General features: G+C 41.7%; 1 protein-coding gene across 2 annotated transcripts; it reads right to left on the reverse strand.

Annotated features, from left to right (window-relative positions):
- Nucleotides 1-47: 47 nt before the first annotated feature.
- On the reverse strand, nt 48-20,529 carry intu (inturned planar cell polarity protein). 2 transcript variants are annotated; one of them, XM_015030816.1, is made up of 17 exons: nt 19,839-20,529; nt 17,448-18,049; nt 16,014-16,099; nt 12,431-12,646; nt 8,495-8,613; nt 6,976-7,065; nt 5,354-5,431; nt 5,069-5,252; nt 4,901-4,954; nt 4,603-4,665; nt 4,062-4,274; nt 3,868-3,960; nt 3,371-3,787; nt 2,166-2,260; nt 1,893-2,082; nt 701-843; nt 48-482 (listed from the first exon to the last, which is right to left on the reverse strand). In XM_015030816.1, the coding sequence occupies exons 1-17, from the start codon at nt 19,916-19,918 to the stop codon at nt 371-373; spliced, it is 2,835 nt and encodes a 944-aa protein (XP_014886302.1). In that variant the 5' UTR covers nt 19,919-20,529; the 3' UTR covers nt 48-370. The 2 variants fall into 2 exon arrangements, with proteins under 2 accessions (XP_014886302.1, XP_014886301.1); XM_015030815.1 differs by lacking the exon at nt 19,839-20,529 and adding an exon at nt 18,972-19,745.
- Nucleotides 20,530-21,010: the final 481 nt, after the last annotated feature.

A 21,010-nucleotide genomic window follows, 5' to 3' on the forward strand; every position in this document is an offset into this window, starting at 1 on the left:
ACAACAAAAAAACTGGATGGAGATTCATGCAGCAGCGCTTTTTTCTTTTTTTTTTACTGGTTCAGGGTTGTAAAGTTCACAGCACAAAACCGACAGGTCAGCTGGTCAAAGTGGAAAGGAGGTATTCATTCGTCGGGAAGCTCACCGTTTGTTCATAGTGAGAATAAAAATAAAAAAAAAGGCACCGCAACAATCCGACCTGAAGTTGAAACAGCCTCAGTCATGCTCCACTGCTTATCTGCAGAAAAACATGTGGAAAGCAAAGACGGAAAAAACAAAACTCCTCTACAGCACAGAAAAAAAGAGCCTCTGTTTGATTTTTTTTTTCTTTTCCTGAGATTGTAGAGGAAGACTTCATGCCGTCGACGCATCATAAACCCAAACCGAAGGACAGTCTGAAGGCCATCTCCACGGGAACCTCCGGCACCGAGTCGTGGAAGCACACATAGAACTCTTGAGGAACCGGCTCCAGCAGCATCCTCCTGGGAACCAGGACAAAGCAAAGATAGTTATCTTTGAAAGAGGCTTGGAACTGAGGACGAGCGTCCTGATTTAAAACCCCCGACAAAAACGAAGCGGCTGCCTTAGCAGCTCCGTTTGAAGTGAAAGTTGTGTTTTTTTTTTTTTTTTAAAGATCCTAGATTATGAGAAGACAAGTTCATATTATTCAAGAGCTTCGTGTGTACCCTATTAGACGTACCCTATTACCCAGTAAGTCATGGTGGGGGCGGGTTTCTTCTGGTCGGTCCAGTTCTCCGGCTTGCACTGAAACAGAACCCCGTGTTCTTTAACCGGGCCCAGACCCCAGCCGGACCTCTGAGACCGATCTGCTGCACGGCAACCCTGCACGACACGAAGCAACGCACAGAGTCACGCGACATCACCGAGCTGGCAGGAGACGCAAAGGATGCTGGGAAGAAAACGAGCTTCTCCGTTTGCAGAGTTTTTTTTCCTTCAAGTGCAAAACAAAACAGGCAAAAAACTCACAGCGTTTTCCACATCTTGTCATGTTACAATTACAAACTAATGTACTTCATAGGCTTGTCAAAGTATCAAATTTAGCACATTTTCAATTAATTGAAGAACATTTAGCAGTGGAACTGGAAAACATTTTAAATGTCCAAAATTAACACAAAAAAAAACCCCATCAAGCAACAATAATGGGAATGGACTATTACTTCTCGGTAAACTCATTTGCACTTAAAAAAATAATTATTAAGCTTAGACAGGAAAAAACAGGCAAAAGTAGCAGGTAGTGCAAACTAACCATTTAATACTGGGTAGCAAATATTTGCAGTGTTTCTCAAAATGCCGGCTTTTCAATTATATTAAAGGGGAGCAACTCTTTAACTATTGTTGTTCAACACTGCAAAAACAAAACATCTTACAAAGTAATTTTAGTTTAGTTTCTAGACCAAATATCTTGGAAGACATTTCATCAAGACATAGGAGCTTGTTTTACGTCATCAGCTTCATAATTTTGATGGAAAAAAATACTTGTTCAAAGGTCAGATTATTTCACCTCTAACAAGACATTTGGCCCATGTTATAAGTGAACTAATCTGCCAGTGGAACCAGTACTTTTTGTGTCAACATTAAGAAATTATTAACTTAAAACAAGCTCCTATTTCTCGCTGAAAAGTTACTTGTCAGTCAGTTTTGTCTTATTTCAAGCGTACTAAGATATTTGTACTAGAAACTAGACTAAAAATACTTGGTAAGATTTTGTGTTTTGGCAGTGAAATGAAAAATATCACGCTCACTTAAATTTATCATGCGATTAATTGATTTATCTCATCTATTTCATTGCTATTTAATGTGGTAATTTGATGCAAACTAAACCGGAATTAGAGAGCGAACAGCCCAGCCGATTTGCGAACGCGTCCCCTCACCCTGGCCGGCAGACTCTGCTGGAAGGCGGCGCGTATGGAGAGGCAGCAGTGGTGGAAGTTGCATATGAGCTGCGGGTGGATGGAGCCGCTGAGCTGAGCCACTTCTCTGTGAGTGGGAGCGATGAAGATCCCCTGCACCGTCTCCATCAGGACGTAGTGAAACAAGGTGTTCTCCGTTCCCGAGGTCAGTCTGTCACAGACAACACAGCGATCTGTTCGACACAAACACGACTAAGCATAAAATCCCACAGGAGGCGGTTTATCCTGCGTTACTTTGTGGTGTTGTACATTTCCTCCGTCTCCCTGTCAGTCAGGGTTTTCTTCAGGGTCCCCAGGTAGAAGGGGTTTGGATGCTTCATCCTGGGCATCTGGGCAGTAATGAGAATTAAAAAAATCTCCCTTAGTCAAAGGTTTGTTTTATGAACATCACCGGTTTTGTACCTTGAGATAGTTTGAGGATTGTAGAAATAAAACCTTGCAGAAATAATTACTTTTAAAAAAAAAAAAACATGACGGTGAGACTTACAGCAGAAACTCAGTCTATGTTTTCTTTGTAATTTGTAAGATGTTCATTAGATTAAATAACAGTAAATTAGGGGTGTCAAAACTTTTTGTCACATGGGCCAAATTTGTTGAGTCAAAAATACCAACAAAGAAACAAAAAACAAATAAAATAGATTTTTTTTGTGTGCGTGTAGAAAGGGAATGTTATTGTAAATCCAAAACTTCAAAATTATTTTTTACATTTGCTGTGTGAAAAAAAACAACATGTACTTTTCAAATTCTTCTAGGTTCATTTGAAGTCACAAAAACAGGATTTGGGTCACTTTCTTTCAAAACGCATCGCCACATTGAGCCAATTTTAATAAACTGAATAAAAGCTAATTTGGGCACAGCAGAGCTCTTTTCATGTAGAAATTGTGTTCGAGTCTATCCACTATGACTCAACTTTAACTTTAATTAGACGCCCGAGCCGGATGTAAACCTGGCGTCTTATAATTAAGACTTTACTGCTTCCTCTTTCAGGCCATAATCTGAGTAAAGCAGTTTTATCTTCTCTCATTTTTAGCTTTTGTTTAACATCTTCCAGCTCCGTTTTGTCGCTTGTTGAAACTGCGGGGTGAGTCAAGTGCAAATCAACTGGGATGTGTGACTGATAGGAGCGGAGATGTGTGTGTTTCCCCTGCAGTGCGCTGCGCTTCATACAATCTAATAAGCTTCTGCCGATTACTTTCTTTATTTCCTCAACAGGTTGAACAATCTACTGTATGAACACAACTTTATATTGTGCATATAGTGCTTATTAATTGTCCTACAGAGTCTGACTCGTCCAATAAAGGGAATAATTTTGAGAGGGGCTCTGACTCTTAACTCCACATCGCAGAAACGCTAATTTTAGCTTCCTAACAAGACAACCATTTTTTGCCAAAATGTTTTTTTGTTGCAGTCATTTTTCCCTCAGTAAAAACTGACTGTACCTTGAAGAGGCCTCCACTGCCTCCGCTCCCATCAGACCCCAGAGAGTCCCGCCTGCCACCGATCCGTCTCCCTGAGTCCGAGGTGGAGTGAGGGCTGAGACCCGGAGCCGCTGGCAAACCGGAACCGGCGTCCATCGGACCCTCGCTCCCGCTGTCCGACAAGCTCCTCTGCGGGCTGGACCTGCGGGACTTCTCGCCGAACAGGCTGCGCCCTCTGTGCCCGGACGGAGACCCTCGAATGGCCCCGGCCAGCTTGCTGAGGACGGGGGACGAAGACGCCAGGCTGTCGAGGCGGTCCCGGGTCGTGGTGGCCGGCAGGAACCAGTCGGCGCAGGAGAGGCAGGGAGTGGACGGGACGTTCAGCCGCTCCTCCATGGCCGCCTCCAGCGTGTTCAGCTGCAGGAGGGTGGCTTTCACCTGACGACACAGCAGGACTTCAAGCGTCTTCATTTCAATCTGGAGCCGATTAGCAGATCAGCTGCGACAAAAACCCCCACCTGATCCACATAAACACAATCGGGTCCTGGAGAGCCCAGAGCCGGAGACGCACACCCGCCCGCCTCCAACAGGACGCACTGCATGAAGTGTCTCTGAGCCGCAGACAGACAGACGGAGAGATGACTGCAGCTTCACAAAAGCAGTTTTCACCATTTCAAAAACAAAAACACAGGTTAAAGGTTTCTCCGCTCACCAGACCCACTATGAGGAGGAAGTGTCGCCCCTGAGGCTGGCTGAAGCCCGGCGCCGGCCCTCCGCTGGCTCTCTGCTGCGGGAACACTTCTCTCCAGATGACCAGCTGACCGACACGCTGCTCCGACGCCAGCGGCAGCAGGCAGAAGTGCTGGCAGTACAGACACACGTCCAGCAGGTCCTCCTTCGGGAGATGGTTGGCAATCAGGTAGGACTGAGGGCAGAGAGGCACAAAACGACGTAGTGGAAGGAAAATCATACATGGCTTTAGAAAAGTATGGTAAAATCTGAAAAAGGGCGGCACACACACACACACATATATTCTTCCTCCTTTTACCTCGAGTTTGTCTATCGCAAAAAAAAACTCATTAAAAAAGAAGTTTGCGGTTGTCACTTGACAAAACATTTTAAAAGCGGTGTGAATACATTCCCATCTTGCAATTAGAGCATCTTGTGTAAACAGTCTCTATTTTATTTGTCTGTAACATCTGCAGGTTACTGTCCAGACTGGAGTGTGAGCTGGTTTCCACTTTGACCCTTACCTTGTAGAACAAACAGGAGCCGAGTATAACATAGAGACGCCTCAAGCCAAAGAAGTCCTCTGACTGCAAAAAACCCCAAAAGTGTAGATAAATATGGAGAGGTCTGTAATTAGTTAATGCTGAAAAGGAAATCAAATCTGATTGGGTAAAAATAATCAGAGCATCAGTTGACATAAACACGTTTCTAAAACCAGGCTAACCTAATCAGGACACATATTTGTTCCTGCAACACAAGTTTCACTCATGAATGAACAAAACATTCAGTTTTTATAATCTGGAATAATTCAACCAGTCTCACCATTTCTCCAAAGTCAGAGGACTCGAAATCAGAGAGAACCGTATCCACCTCCATCTGAGGAGAACACGCACCACAACACAGCGTCGATTGATTTTATTTGAATTAAACGGCCGTGTTACACATGAACACAAGGGGGCACCACAGCCGCACACATGAAGCCCAACAAACCTTAATTTCAGGAGGCAAAGTGAGCCATCGGACGGCCGGCAGTCCGTCCAGGAAAAGGCTCCCCGAAACGTCGGGCGGCGGGGGCGGGGCGCCTTCCCTCAGGCGCCACGGCTGGATGAGCTGCTGGAAGAACAAGCAGAAGAAATGGTCCAACCTGGGGGCGTGGTCCGGCTTACAGAACGCGCTGCGGAGGACACATGGAGGATGACAACAAAAAAATAGAAACGTGAAAGATCACGTCCCAAAATCTCTGAGAGAAGAGGTAGAGAACGACGAGAGACCGACCTCGTCAGGGAGCCGTACATCACCTTCAGCGTCCGCACCACGTCGCCAACCACCGTCTGCAGGGACAGCAGCGGGACTCTGCGAGAAGGCAGGGATGAAGTTAAAGACACGCCGGGCTAAACTCCAGCTTCCGCACAGGGTTAGCGCTATGTAGACAAAAGGAAACGTCCGGCTGGAAGCAGAACGTTTGTCTTATTTCTGCGTGTTTGACTTCAACGAGCCTGATCGTCTTCACCGTTTCTATAACGGTGAGATTATAACGGCGTTCCTAGTTGGCCTGGAAGATTCTGGAAAAGTATTAGATTTGCTCATTTTCCAGGTGTAGATAACAAGGGGAACTTTTTTGTTTCCATTCCTCGTTCTTTGAGACATTTTCTCTCACTGTCTGACAAAATCAGACCAAACTTTGAATGTTTTTTAATCAGTTAGGGTTACCAAAATGTTTCTGCTTCCAGAGGTAACAGACTCAGGTCTTACAAAGGCCTTCTTAGCTCTGTCCACATGTTTCTAAGGGACAGAGATCAGGACTTTGTGACGGCCACTCCATAATACTGTCTTTGTTGTCCCTGAACTGCTTCGTAGCTGATCTTGTAAAGGGTCATTGTCCCTTTGGAAGACCTATATGAGCGTAAGATTTCACTTACACTCATAACCCTAATGGCTGACGTCTTGAGATGGAGTTTCAATGTTCGCTACTCATGAAGTCTTATGGAGTCCAAACAACATGACGACGCCGGCCCGTCCCTTCACACTGGGGATGGTGTCTTCAAGCATTCAAGCTTCCCTCTCTCTCCTCCAAATGTAACAGCAGCCATAAGGGCCAAACCCTTCAAGGTCTTCGTCATTGGAGGCGTTCACAAACTGGAATTAGTCTTTTTAACGTTGTTATTGGAATGAGAGCCTCTCCATCGCTGGCTTTAACCAACACCAGTCCAGCAGTGGTCTCAGCGTTGATCATGTGTCTGCACTAAAGTAAAACTGTTTAAACAGACGAGTTTGGAGACATTGAGGTCCGTAACTCAACTCCTGACATATTGATTAACTTCTTTTGATTACTCCATGATGTCACACCAGGAGTGTTTAAAATACGCCCGCAGAAGGGATTCCCATTAACTCAAAGGTTGCAAATTTGAAAAAAAAAAAAAAAAAAAAAAGTATTAAAAATCATATTTATGGCATTTAGCAAATGGAATATATTTTTGTAATTCTTATTGACGTTAAGCAGGAAACATTTGATCTGATTGGAAGCCAGACAGTAAGAAAATAAAAAGGTCTTTCAGCTGTAGGATCACAGCTTTCATGCATGAATTATCTCCTCCGGGGAAAGCCCTGACGACTAACTTGGCAAACTACTGGCGATGGCTCCTTCCTCTAAACAGGCATCCATCTTCAAAACAAAGGAGGTAAAGAGAAGCACATGTTTAAAATGCATCTGAAGAAAGCAGATGGCTTTTTCAGGTTGCTCTCTTAAATCTTGTCTTCAACAAAAATATATTTCTTTGAACGATTCGGGTTTGTTTCCGGCTCCTTTTCCCCGTAATGACAACTTGTGTAACAGTAGCCTCTTGGGTCTGTGTGTGCGTGTTGCATGGGTGTGTTTGCTTGGTGCCGCCCGCCTCTACCTCTCAGCAGGAAGACCGACGACCAGCAGGTTATTGTGCTCCTTCCAGTAGCCAACGTGAACCAGATGTTTCCCGAGCAACAGAGACGAGCTGAGCGAGGGAGCAGCAGGACGGAAAGACGACAAGAAAAAAAGATGATGCCAAAGGTCAATGCTGACTTGCATGCAAATAAGGTTTAATAAGTAAAATTATCTGTCATTTTTCCCCGAGTAACTAGCAGGAAGAATACTGAGGTATCATTTGCCATTAGAGACAAACGATCAAGAAACATTTCAAAGGATTACATGCACTCATTACTGCCACAGCTCTCACTAATATGGGGTCTTTAGCACATTTTGAAGTTTTTTTTTCTCCCACAGGAAGTTCGATTTATACAACAAACAGCTTCATGTTACATGTTACTGTGGTTTCCTCTGATCCAAACATCGTTGGCCTCAAATATATTCATACATCTAAACTTTTGAATAACTGCTTTGGCAGGTTGCTCCTCTTTCACAAAGCTACCCAAAGCTTGGTAGAGTTGGAAGTTAGTTTTCTAACTTTATAAGTTTTAGGTATGCTTTATAGATTTTCAATGGAATTCAGATATATTTTTTCTTTTTTTAAATCTCCTTAAGATTAGGATACTTTATCTGTCCTGAAGCAACTTTGGGATCATTTTCCTGTGGGAAAAACACATTTTAGACCAAGTTTCAACCATCTGAGCAAAACTGCTACCTTCAGATGAAATGAAAGAGGTTGAGGTGAACAAGAACCAAAAGAATTGCCAAAACTAAAGCCTGCAATAACCTACAAATTACTGAGACGTTTTTTTTACTGACCACATCACAACAGATTGAGTGGATGACAATTTAAAAAAAGCAATGCATTACTTATACACCTTCAAGAGTCACTAAAATCAAGATCGGGCCAAATAACTTTCCTGCAGGAATGTTTTATGGTCAGAAGAGTCAAAGACTGATTGACCACAATGAGGAGAAGAGCGTTACGATTGGTCGAGCTGAGGGTTTCAAATCAATGAAAAAGTTACCGGCTGATTCACCAAAGTGGATGCAATAATGACTACATCTAAGCTCTTCAGCTTTAAGCGTTTCGGTGTTGAAGCTTGGACACAGTTGGGTTCTCCAGCAGGACGGTGACTCCAAACACTCATCAAAACTGACTTTACAAAGGAAAACAGCAAACGTTAAGTTTCTGGAATAGCTTTTGCTAAACCCCAAATTCAACCTCAAATTTATGGACTATGTCTAAAAGACCAGTTGATGCTAAGATGTTAAATAATAAAAAAAAAAAAAGAGCGGTCAAATGTCCTCCCACAACCTGTGGTATAATCTGCCTAGACTCTAGAGGATATTGCTGGCGAAAGACACCGCAACCCTCAGGCAGATATAAAAGACGTTCAGAGGTTTTAAATAATAAGAGAATTAAAGGTTGTGTAACGACAGGATCTCTAGATCATCTTTGCTTTGCTGGAGCATAAACTGACTGTAACATCTTCCAGGCGAGTCGCTGTCCCGACCTGATGATGTGGCCTCCTGTGACGTTCTCCAGCATGTCGCACAGAGTAAGGAAGATGCCTCTCACTCCTTTCAGCTGGCTGGATGCTTCCGACACCGGGTACTGGTACAGGATTTCCTCCTGAACAGATAAAGTCACTTAGTTCAGAAATCAGGGTTTTCATCGACTCAAATTTAAGACTTTTTAAGACCACTGAGATTGAAATTTAATGCCTTAGTACCAAAATGCACGTAGCATTGTACGGGTTGCCAAAAGAAGTGAGCCAGTGATGAAGACGAACAAGGAAACTGGTGATAAACTTGCAAAAAAAGCTAGCTAGCTAGAAGGGGTATATTAGCAGCTAGTTAGCGGTAGCCCAACCAACCCAAGTCACAAAATGCAATGAAGATGTCTGTGCATGACTCAAATTGTAGCCTGACATAAAGCCCTGCAAGGAAAATAAACTACATATATGTCATGAATTAGACCTGCCATGGCTAAATTAAAGACCTGTGATTAATGCATTTAAGGCCAACTTACAGTTCCTGAATTAATTTAAGTCATTTTAAGGCCTTAATTTCAGATATAAGACTTTTTAAGTATGCATGGACACCCTGGAAATACACTGTGTAAAATATGGCCTGCTTCTTGAAAATTACATATCAGGCTTAGAGAGACGTCGCTGGTTAGCCAAGCAGCACCAAAAAACGGTACATAAAAATGTGTGGTATCTAGTTTGGAAGATCAGTAACCAAAACATCTGCTGGGTGTAGAAGAATAGATGGACAAACGAGTGGATGTTTATGCTGCCTCAATAACGCTTGGCTGGGTTAAATCTAACTGACGCTTTTCTATGGAATGACGACAATGTGACTTTTAGGGAGAGAGAAACACAAATATTTGTATTTCTTCACTGTCAGGAGCTGGTTAGCACAGTTCAATTGCTAATAGGCCTGTAACAATAAACAATAGATCAATTAATCGCATGATAAATTAAAAGAAACTCAATAGTTCTCATTTGATTGTTTTATCATTTTTATCTTTTCTCTCTCTTTTTACCAAAAACTGAGTGATAAAAATCTTCAGTCTGGTGTTTTTGTCTCAACTATCCCTTTTGTTTTTATTTAAGATAATTTTGTTTACACAGACTTCAGAATTAATTTTATTTGTTGTTTTCTTTATTTATTTTGAATATTTCAAATGTCTTCCACTTCCAATGTTCCTTAGTATATAAAGTTTATTGATCTTTGAGAATCTGTTCTTGCATTTTTATACCATTATTACGAACATATTACTTGAAAATGGTCTTAAATCAACAATATTATTGTTTATCGGATTAAGTTCTGGGACAATTTATCATCCAGGAAAATTTGTTATCATGTCAGGCCTAATTACTAACACTGATGAGAGCGCAATGAGACAAAATGCACTAATTTGGAGCATTGCTGGTGTATTAGCATTCCTTCCAGCAGTGGGAATTTAAGGCCTGAATGGTGGGAGTGGGAACGAAAACCCCTAAATGAACTACAGCCTTGGCAACCATAGCAAAAGACCCACAAAAGATACCGACCATTAGATCAAGAAAGCGCGCTGGGAGGCCTTTGAAGTGTGAGAGCTCATATCAACAACTCTGTGCAGAACCGAAACTCTAACCTGCAGCAGCTGCTGAAGGTCTCACGTTCCACCGCCCTGCAATCATGAGACTAAAGAATCAAAGTCACGCTTTAGAGGGTGTGCACGCAGCACTGTCATTTAGAAAGTCGGCCGCTCGCTGATGTGGCTCTGGACAAGCCGTAGTTTAGGTCCAGATAAATGCAAAAAATAAATAAAATAAAATAAATCTGGCACGCAGATACACAGAGAAGGAGCAAAGGGAACAGCAAAGCACGACGGCTGAGCTGAACACATGTAATTACACTGTCAGTCAGACGTGCTTCTCACAGCAGCAGTGCACAACGGGGAAGCTGTGTCCACGCTTACAAACTGAACGGACCTACAAACTTGGTTCTGATATAAAAAAATAAATCAATAAAATAAAGGTTTGGAGGAAAAGCTTGTGTTGTTGTTACACTCTGATCCAAAACAGATTTGATTAAGGCTCCACAGAGCTCAGCCGACAGCGTTTAAGTCGAGGGTCATTTGCCGTAAGGAGTCGAACTAATCACGAAGCTTTCTGACGTCTCTTTTCCTTCGTCCTGGAAGTCGTCCACAGCGGTAGTTTCCAGAAAACGTCCGGAGGGATTCGCTTTTAATGCTGCGATTTCCTTCTCAACTTTTCTTCTTAGCACTCAATTACCTGGATCCGCTTTCTGGGAACCAACATAATTAAAGTGGTCTGAGCGATGTCCTAATGGAGGTTTACAAGCGTTGCTGAGAGCCAAAGTAATGATTTAGTCTCCACAAGAATTTGCTTTCCAAAGGGATGGAAAAGTGTTTAGACGTCCACGGTTTGAGCAGAAGCAGCCTTTTGTTCTGTGAATGCAGTTTGATTTGTAGTCATCTCGCATAATAAACCGGCCCAGGCTGTTTTTGTCCACTCTCAGCACCCTTTGCATGCTTGGCTTCAATCTTCTTAGTGTCTCCTCTAAAGGCTTGTGGCTTTAAATAACAACCTGCTGCCAATCAACAATTTCCAAGACTGCGGAAACGCTGGAGTTTTATGTTTAATTCAACAGAATTAGCATAAACCCAGTTTAACGTTGGTCCTTTTCAGTGATTTTACTTTCCAGGCAAACGGTTCTGACAGTCAAAGTCCTTCCACCGGCTCCACGGAGCTCAGAGGACAGATTTCTGTTGGTTTATACATCACTGAATGGCTTCTCACCAAAAGTCACTGTAGTCGTACCAACCCTCCAGATCATTCAGGTCTCCTGGTTCTGGTTCTCCTCTGCATCCCCAGAACCAGAACCAGAACCAAACAGCATTCAGCTTCTATGCTCCAGGAATCCAGGAGAAACTTCCAGAAAACTGCAAAGCTGCCAAAACACTGAATTCCTTTAAATCAAGGCTAAAAACCCACCTGTCTAGAGTTGCCTTTGATTCATAATCAATAAACAATTATCAATATATTGGTCGTATATTTGCTTCATGATTTTGATGGTGCATAACTGTGAAGCACTTTGAACTGCCTTGTTGCCTGTAATAAATGAATGGCATGATAAATTAAAATGAGCCTGATCATTTCTATTCTCATGATTTTTTGAAGGGAAATTTTGTTAAAGAAATCCTAATTTTATTCATGGCTTCAGATGTGGGTTGTTTTTATTTACGTCTTATTTTTTTGTTTTTGGTTGTTGTGTTTTATTTTGGAAATGTAAAATATCGTTCCGTTACAACGTTAAGAGTTCTTTACTAAATTACAAGTTATTGGTCTTTTGGAGGGAAAACTTGCTTTATTACATTTCTTGAAAAAGGCCTTGATCGTTTATCGCAATAATTACTGAGACAATTTATCGTCCAGCAAAGTTTGTCATTGTGACAGGCCTACTTGTTGCTAAAAATGATCCTGACGATGGATGAATAATGAAAAAACATTTAGACAACAGAATAAGTAATAAAGACTGGATATCAAATTATCTTCCATTCTTTGATATTCTCACTCCATACTTATTCAAATATGGAAAAAACCTCAACAAAACACTTTTTCAGGCTGTGAACAAATTCTCTGCATTAAGGTCAGAAAACCAGGCGCCAAGACTCAGATAGGTTTAATAGTTATAAAAAGCATTGTATTTTCCACTTGTTCTGAGCCAGAGTCCACTTTCCTACTTAGAAACCTCATATTTACTTCATTAAAACAGCACGACACGTCCAATAAAACATCCAGATGTTCTATCGTTTCCTTTTAGCTCAAACAGTGACTGAAAACAACTCCATAAACTCCAGAATGAGCCGTTTCCGGTGATTCTGATAGGAAATAATCACCTAGTGGTTTGATACAGGTTGTGCAGAGACCGACCTCTTCCTGCAGAGACGAAGAGTCCAGTTTGAGCGACAGGTACATGACGATGTGCGGGATGTGTCCGATGGCCATCTGGAGCTCGGCCGTGTCCTCCCCCCACAACAAGCGCACCAGCTGGCTGACTGGTGGAGAGGCCTTCATCTTCTGGGCCGGAGAGGAGTCGCTGGGAGCAGCGCTGTCCACCGGAGCCGCCGTCTCCAGCGTCAGCTTCACCTGGAGGAAGCAGGTGTAGAGCCAGGTGAAGGAGAAGAGCTGTGTCTAAAAGACGCTCTGGTCATAGACCAACGCAAAGTAGATGGGGAAGATGTGCTAAATGCAAATGCACGCCACACTTTTCAGATTTTCTTCTTTGCAAATTACTTTATCAAGTCATTTATTTATTTAGGTTTATTGCCAATTAAGTCAGAATCCGTCCTCCTATTTATCACATACAAACTCAACGATGTGCCTATAAACCTGAAAGTACAAAAAAAGAAAGATGTGAACAAGCCCAGCAGTGTAAAGACTTCAGTACTGAAATGATCACTGAGCAAATGGGAACAGGATGGCAGTCGAGAGAAGAAAAACACTCTTTCTTCTAGAAAGCAGTTTCTGAGCATCTCTGATAAAATAAAAACCACGCTTCTGCCAAGCCATGAGTGAGTGTAGAGTCAGCTTCTCCTAATTGGAAACAGACTGGAGTCGTTTCAACAAACACACATCGCTGGCACCGTCAAAACACTTTCAGGAATAATAAAAGGTCTCGGCTTGCTGCGCTCCTTTTGGTTATTATTTTTAAATGTTTTTAAAATGCAGAATCGTAGCATATCATCAAAGCAGACCTACTTCAAAATGTGTTTTTTTTTTTTTTTTTTTTTAAAGGGCCAGAGTTCATTTCTTGTTATTTTTTACGTGTCCTTTGAGAATTGCTTTTTCATAGCGTTCCTCCACATTTTCATGTCTGAATTACAGGAACCATTATAAATTAAATTCAAGACGTGTATCACAACAAAGATGCACAAAAAAAAATGCATATTTTATAGCCAAACAAAATGAACAAAAAGAATGCAGCATCAAATGGGTTTGCAACAGAAGACGAACATCGTCCAGCAAACTTCCCAAAAACAGATGCAAGACGCTAGCTAGCACGGTAAAGGAAGGTAATTTTGTTAAACACATTTTCAGCAACAAGGCAATTCAAAGTTGTTTGCATGATTTAGAAAGAAATACAAACAAACCAAAGCTAGCTAGCAGGGGTATGTTAGCAGCTAGCTAGCTAGCTAGCGGTAGCCTGAGCCGCAGTGAAACAAACATCTGCGATGAAGATGTTTGTGTTTGACTCAAATTTTTACCTGGCAGAAAAGTACATCTATACGACATAAATTTAAGACTTGAGATTAAAGTATTTAAGGCTAACTTGCATTTTCCTAATGAATTTAATACATTTTAAGACCTTAATTTTAGATACTTGAATGTAAGACTTTTTAAGGACACCGTGGGATGGATAGATCTTTGGGTCCTAAACAATGGGATAGCGAATAAAGGCTGGGAAACCAAATATTTTCCTAACTTCATTTTCTTTTTCCCTGCTTTTCCAAACCTGGAAAATACAGACAAGAAATTCCAGGCTATCCCGTGAAATATAAGAACCCTATCAGGTTCAATATGAGCATTGCTTGGGTCGGCAGGAATAACATAATAGCTATAAAGCCATCTAGGTCTGTATGTTACTCTGTTCCTCCAGCTCCGACCAAATATGACGTTAAAAAAAAAGATCAAATTACCATGCCAGAAAGGTGAAAGCTATATTTTTCTAATCCAACGCTCTGTGCAGAGACTGTCAGCTCTAACCACAGGCCGCCGGCCCCTCCAGCAGGCCCCTACATCAAGGCTCCCAGCTATTTTAGCCCCTTTTACTGGAAGACTATCATTACGGAGCCAGCGGCCAATCCTGATTCATCGTGTGATGAACCTTTCCACTTATTACCCCGACTAAATGCCCCGTCGTAGCGGCGAGGTCTGAACACAACCAGCAGGATTTAACCTGACCTTTGTTTTTAATTATTTCAGTAAATGATGCAAGTGTATGTGACCCGAACGCATGAAACGTAGACATGAGTGAAACAGTTCAGACCTCAGAGTCGGGAGAAAAAAGCCTGAATGGGCAAACTGCAGCACTTTCCTTGGTGAATTATACGGCTGTGGTCAGGCAAGAGTGTGCTTTCATTGAAATTCCAGCCTGTTGATGTCAGTCATTTACCAACCATCCATTGATGGACACACACACACACGCTGGACACACTGCAGTTAGGGTTAGAAAATGGCATAGCGGGCCTGACTTTAATGCTAATACACATCCCTCCCGACATAATAAGCCCTGTCTGCTCCATGTGGGCCGGCGGCCACACAGAAAAACCACCCACCATCAAACTCACGCTTATATGGACAAAATAAACCCTTCTGTCAGCAACACGGCTCTATTTCAAGTCTGAAGCTAATTCCTGTGCCCAGAGAGCTTTGCTGTTTTTCCATAAAGTCTTCAAGCCCTGCATGTAATTTGGTTTCCGACTACATCTTCTAATCAGCTGAGCCGCAACAGCTTCCTGTGGCGCCAAAATTGTCACACGGCGATCCGGCTGAGCCAACACGTTTCGGCTTCGGCTCATGGCACGCTCTGTCATTTGCGAATTCCTGCTTTTTGATGGTTTGTTAATTTTTTTGGAGAGAGGGGGGGAAGGGGGGAACAAATGCTCAACTTAAAAATGAGGAGTTTTGTGGTTTTTTTGTTTGTTTATTTGGGTAAACTCAAAGGATTTTTTTCTTTCTTTTGTTTTAAGACCTGAGGGTTTTCTATGTCCACCCACTCTGCTCTCTGCTCTTAGTGCATATTTGTGACATTTTGAAGTCCTGAAGCAGGAAAAAAAAACTATCAGACTATTAGCAGGTAAAAGGGTTTCAGAAAAACAAGTCATTAAAATATTAAGTCATTGAAGCTTGGAAGAAGGAACAATAACAGCAATAAATCAGGTTTAAAACAAAAGTAATCGGATTCTGGCTACATTTGTCACGAGAACAAATTTTGCAGGATGATAAATTATTCCTTAAATTATTGTGATAAACGATAATATTGTCATTTTGAGACCATTTCAACTGATATAATAATAATGACGACATGTTATTGCAAGTACACCATCTAAAGATCAGAAAAACTTTCATTTCTAGAGAAAATTTAACACTTGAACTGGAACACAACCTAAATATCCAAAATAAACAAACAAAACAACAATTTAAATGGATTATGAAGTTTTGGAAACAAAATTTCGTTTAAAAAAAAATAATACTTATTCACTTTAGACATGGAAAACAGGCAAAAGTGGCAGGTGGTGCAAACTAACTGCTTTGTACCGGGTGTCAAATATTTACAGCGTTTGTAAAAATTAAAGCATTTCAGCGATATTAAAGTCATTCTCTTTAACGACTGTAGTCCGAATGGCAATCATCGCTCTCATTTTAATTTATTATACGATTAATTGATTCATTGCTTACTGCGGCAGGTTAAATCCTGCCTGAACTCCAGAGGTTTTAAGAACAGGAGCCTGACCTGTGTGGGTCCTGGGATGCAGGACAGAACCCTCTCGATGTTCTCAGGGCTCACATCAACATCGTCCACTGCCAAGAGGACGTCACCTGAACAGAGGAAAAAAATACTTTAATCTGCTAAGATGAAACAACCGTACTACACACAGCAGCCCTGATATGAACTCCACATGTTAGCTGACCCCACAAAGTAGATTCATTCAAAAAATACCTGAAAGTACTTAGTATTCGTTGGTTTTAGAAATGTAGAAAGTTGACATTTGTACTGATGGCATTTCACTTTTTTTCTTCTTTTTTTTTTTGCCAGCAAGAATCCAATAAAAGGCGGTTAAACAACATCACATGCTTGTGATTAATGATCACTGCAGCTTTTTAGCTGCTCTAATGGCTCAAACGTGTTGCAGCAAGGAACATGTTTGAGTGACTGATTAGAGCAGATTCCTCATATAAAGCTGTGGGAAAACAGTTCAGCGATCATTTCTGCACACGTCGTACACAAAGAATGGATTTACAGCGTCTCGTACGAGTATGCACACTCTTTGAAGGTTTTCCCACATTTATTTTTTTTTTTTGTATTAAAACTACAAAATAAATCCCACAGCAAAGATGTGGAACTCAGTTGATGATCTAAACTTCAATACATTTCCATGGTTATTTCATCCCTGGTGTGTATGCATAACTGCTGCTCAGTTAGAATAATAAGTTACGTTGTTAAATCAGATTTTCTTAGAAAACAGTCTGAGTTCCTTGGATTAAAGGAACTCAGACTGTGTTAGTTTTCATTAGTAACTAATTTAATAAAATTGTAAAATTGAAACGGTGTGCTTGCCGCTGTGTCGTCTTCTTAAATAATTCATGTTATTTTCGGTGTGCCTCAGGGCCTTACACTGGTTCCTCTGAGTTCTAGTTTCAATATTTATGGACCTCGTGTTAATTTTCAGATGTATGCATGTTTAAAACAAAACAATGTGACTCTGAGCCGCATCCTGATGTTGATGTTAGAATGAGAAGACGGTTCTCATGGAGATGTAAATAATGATTAAAGCCAGGTGTTTTGGTGGCAGGGAGAAAACTGTTGCTAATCAAACATATTCAAAAATTACATTCAATTTGAGTTATGTTTGACACAAACTGTTTGGCTTTGCCGATAGACACAAAATGTTATGATTCTGACGTTCATTACGTAATGTGTGACCACCACAGTTAACAAAAAATCCACATTTGAAAATGAAACTATGATCTTTTTGGTAAAAATTTGATTTTCATGCTCGACTTTTAACCCCACAGTGACTAAATTTATTACATCTTTATTACATCTACGTCCACAAACTGTGATGTAATTAGATAACTTGCTATCCTTAAACCATTTAGGATAAAAACAGAAACATGATGCTAGCCTGACGCCGTGAACAGGTAACTTTATGAACGAGGGTCTTACCGATCAGAATTTGACCACATTTAATAGCTGGACTGTTCGGTATTAATCCGTGGACGGTCAGTCTCCCGTCCTGTCGGACGGCTCCTCTGTCTGTCTGACCTCCAGTCCAGGCAGGACGATGCACCACACCCAGCAGGGCTTCCAGCAGTCCTCCTCTTTCACACAGAGGAGTCGGCGAACTCGCCAACCGCTTGGGGTTCAGGTAGACACACGCTTCCTTCAGCCGCCGCCGCTGCTGAACGGCCACGCCCTGCTGCTGGCCCGGCTGCGTCTTCAGGATGGAAGCTGGAGGCGAGGGAGTCGCTTTGCCTCTGCTGCCGTCCTTGCCTCCTTTGCGCTGAGACGGACGGCGTTTCCTGCCCAGGATCCTGGCTAGCTTTTTGAGAGCGGGCTCGCCTTTCCTCCGTGAGCCGCGCCGCTGCGTGCCGGCCTGCTCCGTGATGACCTCTGCCTCCTTTTCACTGAAGCGGACGTGGTTAGTGGATAAGCACTGGCTCGCTGCGACCCGCGCCAACGCGGCCTCCTCCTCGCCCTCGCTTAGCTCCAGGTAGAACAGTTCCCCGTTCTTCTGGATGTCATCCAGCCATTCTGGCTCCAGGTCGCTGAAACCAAAACAGAGCGTTTACGAGACAGGACGAACTAAAGCCCTGGTGGGAAAACACGGAACCACTGCTTTTGCTTCAAATGAGCAAAACAGCTTTTTTAAAATTTCCCTTATGATGGTGTTTGATTTATTGCAATTGTCTGGAGCCTTTTTTTGTTACTTATTTACACGGTTTCTTTTGAAGTTCATTCAAGTTCCCATGTCATTTTCTCTTTAAACTCCATTAAACTCACATAAAAGTTGCAGCCTGGTGTTAAAATATTCTGGTTCTGATCTCCCTTCCGGGAGAAGACGTTTATTGACTAATGTTCTTTAATAAAAAAACAAACACGTGGAGCCTTCACACCACAACTGGATCTACTTTACTACAAGACGACTTCTGAAGGCAAGCGGCTGCACTAAATTTTATTTAAGGGGATCAGAGTAAAAGGGAATACAAATCCTTGCTACGCTAATAATGCACTATTCTGTGTTGGTATTTATGAATGTGTGTTTGCAAAGTCACAAAATGATAGTAGGGATACTTTCACAGCCACAGGACATCATAAAAGGCTCTATTAATGTGCATAGGTTACAATATTTGATACAAGAGCTACAAGTATTTTCTTCATTTAATCTGCCTTACACAAGTAGAACGAACTGAAAAGCAAATTTACAGGAACATTTGGATTTAAAGTGGATTTAAAAAGCTTTACGTATTTAGATACAAAGAAAAAAACTACCTCCACCCTATGTTGTTATAGATTAAGAGGGAACACATGCTTTACGAGAGCTTTCTGGAATAAACAAAGACGTCCAAACAAAAAAAAATCTTGGCATTTAACCTTTCTCGACTTTAAAATGACATATTGCAGTATAAAACCGTAGCTGGAACTTTTTTTCTTGGTCTCTAATCCCAGACTGAAACAAGTTATTCTTACTAGTTGTAGTCGGAGCTGCTGAAACTCGATGATGTGGATTCAGTGTCCCCATCTTCTTTTGCTTTCTGAGCTGTCGAAAGTGTATTTTCAGAACAAAGTCCGGGGCTCACGGACGCCATTGTGTTGAAAAACCAAGCGTAAACTCCCGAACTGGACCAAAAGTTAATTTCAGTCCTTTATTTCTGGGGAATAAAAAAAAAGCTCTTTTCGCCATATTTGATACAGCGCTGGCGAATGTGCACGGAGTGTCACGTGACACAAGAGCGTGCGTTCTGATTGGTGGATGTCACCGTTGCCCTTAACAACACACAAGCGTCGTCTTGCAAGCGGATTTGCAGACGGTTATGCCATAAGAAAATGACGATATTCCAGCGCCCACTTAGGGATTTTGATCTGTTTTAGTCTTTATTTAAATCCAAATACGTCTCCACTATGTCAGATATAAAGACTGGTTTATATTAGTTATTTTCGTCAAGTGGAGTACCAAAAAGCTTGAGAGCAGTAAGGTTAACTTTGCTAACTTGTCGAGTTGTATTTTAACCTGAAATGACAGAATCGCGACATCAACTCGGATTCCAACTCAGAAAATGACAGAAATTAAAAGGTGTACGGCACAAACAGTTTATAAAATTTCAATATACAACACGGCCAAAAGTGAATATCCAGCTTCTACTCGTTGATTTATTAGCTCAGCATCTCATCTTTGCAGATATCTTCAGTTTTTTATTTTTATTTTATTTTTTAAATCCCCTTTGGCATTCGGCGTAAGTCTGGCAAAGTTCCCCGGCTCGCGAACAGAAGCACACGATCGGCAGAAGCGCTACCAAAATACAAACTCAGGAAATTTCCGAACAAGCTCCGACTGACCTGTAAAGCAGAACGCTGCGGATGGAGTCGAAGTCCTCCAAATTATTTGAGAAGGAATTTCCATCTATGAGGTTAAACATCCTCTGGGTTTCATGTTTTGAAACGATGTTCTCAGTGAACAATAAGAAAAAGGCAACTGTAATTCCTGGGAAAAAAAATTGATCCAAAGGTTTATTTTCCTTTGGATCAAAGTCACTTCTTTCCTTTAAAATAAGGACTATCAAAGGTGCGGCAACATTAAACTTGAGCCTCCTGACGGATCCTCCCTCGAGCTTCCTACGTCAATCACTTTTCCCCCCTTTTTTGGGAAGGGGGGGCTTCTTTTCTTTTCAAATCTTAAGTGTTTCTCCGGGACAGCGGAGCGGAATGTAACCCAGCTATCTACTTGGCATTTTGAGAAAACTCTCGGCTTCAACAGAGAGCTCAGCGGGCTAGCTTAAGACTGTAATCAAAACACAACTCACAAGAGATGACACTGCCACTGATGAGAAAAAGGTACAGCGCTGCGGCGCCACGTGATTTCAGAGAAACCACCCTCTTCATTTGACATTTAGTTCAGTGTTTCTCGAACTTTTTCAGGCTGAGAACCACTTAACAGTCATGGACCACCTAACCTGAAACTGCCCCCGCGATAACACAACTTAATATGATGCAACCTGAAGTATCCAAGCTTTCCAATAACGTCAAACATAAGGAAATTAAGAAATAAAGTGTACTTTACTACAAAGTGTTTAACTATTTGTGATTTAGAAGAATAAAGAACTGAATTACAGAAACAAAAGACACATTTTATATGAATTATTTTCTTTTAACCATCAAGCACAACCACTCTGATCATACTCGCACCCTCGCTGTTCCCGAAAGAAACAGTGAACGGTCATCAAAAGTAAAGAGCCCATGAACTGAATCATCACTCTTTACCCGCTTCGCGCTCAGGTAGGAGTATCACCAACTCATCATCGTGGTTAGCGAGACCATACAAATTAGAAACACATTTCTCAAGTCAAGAACTATAGAAATGATCCCTGAAAGTATAGTCTTAACTCACCTCGCCTCCTCCCTACGCTTTAGTACTGACGTCCTGCCCTTTTCAGTGACGGTGCACACAACACGTTTAGCTCTCCACATGCAATTAAAGTACAACTAACACACATAGCGATATCAAACCCTAA

This window comes from Poecilia latipinna, unplaced genomic scaffold (genome assembly GCF_001443285.1).
Source record: "Poecilia latipinna isolate Pla-1442-1.1 unplaced genomic scaffold, P_latipinna-1.0 Scaffold193, whole genome shotgun sequence".
In the NCBI taxonomy this organism is placed as follows: Eukaryota; Metazoa; Chordata; class Actinopteri; order Cyprinodontiformes; family Poeciliidae; genus Poecilia; species Poecilia latipinna.